Here is a 2,654-nt window from a genome sequence, read left to right as displayed (position 1 = left end):
CCTTGGGTCCCAGGAAGGCTCTGGAGGGAGGAACCGCGGCCAGTCCTGGGTAAGCCCGGCCACCTCGGGAGGCACCAGGGGGAAAATAATCACACCCGGCAGGGACACTTACGTTTCGTGTGTACCAAAGAAGAAGATGGGGTACTTGTTGGGAGGGGGCTTCACGGCACCGTCAGCGATATCGTCAATCTGCAGTGAGAGACCGGTGGGGGGGTGGCTTTACCCACTGACCAAAGAAACCACCCAGAAGTCAGACAAGTCACTTGAGGGAAAGCATGCCAGGAGGAGGGGAGCCTTCAACCTAGGAGATGCATCCCTTCCAGGCAGGCATCTGCAGTCTTCTGTGCACCCCCGCATTGCATACCTGTCCCCTCCCCCACCAGGGTGCTCTGTCTGCCCCCAAGATAGGTGCTTCACCTGAGCAAAGCCCAAAACGGTCCTCTGAGCAGCCAGAGGGAGCAGCCAAGCTCAGCTTCTATGAACTCCCAGGACCCTCCCACAGGACACCCTCCAGCTAAGAGGGGATCAGTGGTCGGGTCTCCCAGAGGCTGCAGCTGGCAGTTCCAAGGATGCAGAGGATGGGGGGTGGGCTGCAGGAGACAGGCCCTGAGCATCCAGGAAGTCCCACCCTCTCCCTACAGGCCCATGGGCTCCGGCAGCTGTCAGTCACCTCCCCACAGGAGGCTAGCGGCCCCTTCACTTCCAATCAGGTGCTTGGAAACGTTCAGGGCTTAAGAGAGCAGGCTGGAGAGGGGGCGGAGAAGGAGAAGCTGGTACTCTGGGAAGAAGGGAAGTGCCCATAAAGTTTCATCACTCTGGTGTCCTCCAAAAAAATAACGTGACCAGATCAGGTTAGAGCGGATCCTCTGGTCCCATTAATTCCTTACCATCCTCCTCAAAGCTTGGTGGCTGCTGGGATCTTCCCTGCCCCCCTCCCCCTGCTTCCTTCCTCAGTTCTCTGGGCTACTTTTCAAAGTCCTTAGCCCAGGGCTGTGGGCCTCCGGCATCCATCCCAAGCATCCCACTCCCACGCAGGAGCATCCCCAAACTCCATCACCCTGAGGCCCAGCCCAGCATGCCTTCCAGGTCATCCTACGCTCTGGCCTCACCCACGACCCACCTCTGAGCCTGCGGCCCAGACAACCTAGCAGCAGCACCAGCACCCAACTGCTCTCAGGGCGCCTGATCAGTGGCCCCTGAGCCCCTCCCGGCATGCTGTGACCGCCTCCCTGCACCCAAACCCCCAGCTCCAAGTGATACCCTTCTGCTCACTTCCACCCAGGGGGAGGGAGGGTCCAGGCTGAAATCTCCAACCATCCGACGGGAACAGCCCAAGCAATGCCCGCACTTCTACTCCAGTCGAAACTTCCACTGCCCCCTGCTGCTTCCTGGGCCTCACACCCCCACCCCCCAAATTCCTTCAGTCCTACTGTGCCTATTCCACCAACCTCAGCACTGAGCAGCTTTAGCCCTAAGACAGGGGGATCCCTCCTCCTCACTGGCCTGCCCCGGACAGTGCCTGGAATTCCACTCTGCAGATATAAGGGGCCCCATGCTTAGGACTACCCTTCAGACTTGGACCGCTCAGACCATCTGGGTCCCAGCTTCCTCCAAAGGGGATCCCCAAAGTCCCTTTGGCCCAATCCCCTTCCCTCAGATGCTCTCTCTCTCTTGGGCTAGAGCCCCCATGAGGGGCTGGTCGCTGATTCAAGCATTGGGAGGACCACCCCACTCCAAGCTCTCCCTCCACTCCATGCCCCAACCAGCCTCCTCCACCAGGCTCTTGGGCGGGCTGTCCCCCAAACAAATCTTATTCTAAACTCTGGTCCCTGATGCTCCGGGCATTATCAGATCAAGTCCTCTCAAGTCCAGTGACATTATAAGCAACACCCCAGCCCTGGCCTCCCTCAGACTTGGCCCTCAACCTTTCTCCCTTACTGCGCCCCTCATCCCTAGCCATCCTCACACGTGGCCCTGGGCCCCCAGCCCCTCAAAACTTGGATTCTCATGACCTCCCCAACCAAGTCCTTCAGTCTGAGGCTCCCCCTTCCCACCAATTTGATCCATCTCCTCAAATCCCATTTCTTTTCTCCCCACACACTCACCAACCTTCCTCAAATTTGAACCCTGCCCCCTCAGGCCCCAAGGTTCCTCAAATCCCACATCACTGAGCTCTGGGACCCCCAACGTGCAGGCCCCCCGCACGCCCGGGACCTCCAGACCTCAAGTCTCGCGAGTCCGTCGGTCCCGGGACCCCCCAGACCTCCGACGCGCGGGTCCCTCATGTCTGGGGTCCCCCCGGGCCTCCGACGCGCAGGTGCCCCAGGCCCAGGGACCCCAGGCCCCCAAAGTCCTCCAAGCCCAGGGTTCCCCTCGTCCCCGGGGCCCCTGAGGCCCGGGACTTCCAGACTACCCAGCGTGCAGGTACTTCAGGGCCGAGACCCCCAGACCGCCAGGCACGAAGGTCCCTCAAGCTCAAGGTCCCCCCAGGCCCCTGGTGCGCGGGTCCCCCAGGCCAGGGTCCCTTACTGCCCCACCCCCCACCACCCCCCCGCCTGGCACGTCTCCCGCGCGGCCTCACCCGGGCCGGCCAGTGCGGGTAGCCCTTCATCTTGGCGAATACCAAGTCCCCGGGCTTGAAGGCGTGCGGCATG

General features: G+C 61.5%; 1 protein-coding gene across 1 annotated transcript in view; it reads right to left on the bottom strand.

Moving 5' to 3' along the window:
- Window positions 1–2,653, bottom strand: part of HDGFL2 (HDGF like 2) — a 19,735-nt gene extending 17,082 nt beyond the window's left edge. Inside the window, exons 1-3 of the mRNA XM_025043150.1 lie at window positions 2,582–2,653; window positions 113–189; window positions 1–20 (exon numbers count right to left, since the gene is read on the bottom strand). The exon at window positions 1–20 is cut by the window's left edge and continues 107 nt beyond it. Of these exons, the coding sequence (XP_024898918.1) occupies window positions 1–20; window positions 113–189; window positions 2,582–2,653 (169 nt within the window). The remainder of the gene's footprint in view (window positions 21–112; window positions 190–2,581) is intronic.
- Between the last annotated feature and the right edge of the window lies 1 nt (window position 2,654).

Source organism: Pteropus alecto, unplaced genomic scaffold (assembly GCF_000325575.1).
Source record: "Pteropus alecto unplaced genomic scaffold, ASM32557v1 scaffold30, whole genome shotgun sequence".
Lineage (NCBI taxonomy): Eukaryota > Metazoa > Chordata > Mammalia > Chiroptera > Pteropodidae > Pteropus > Pteropus alecto.
This window is presented reverse-complemented; position numbering and strand designations above follow the sequence as displayed.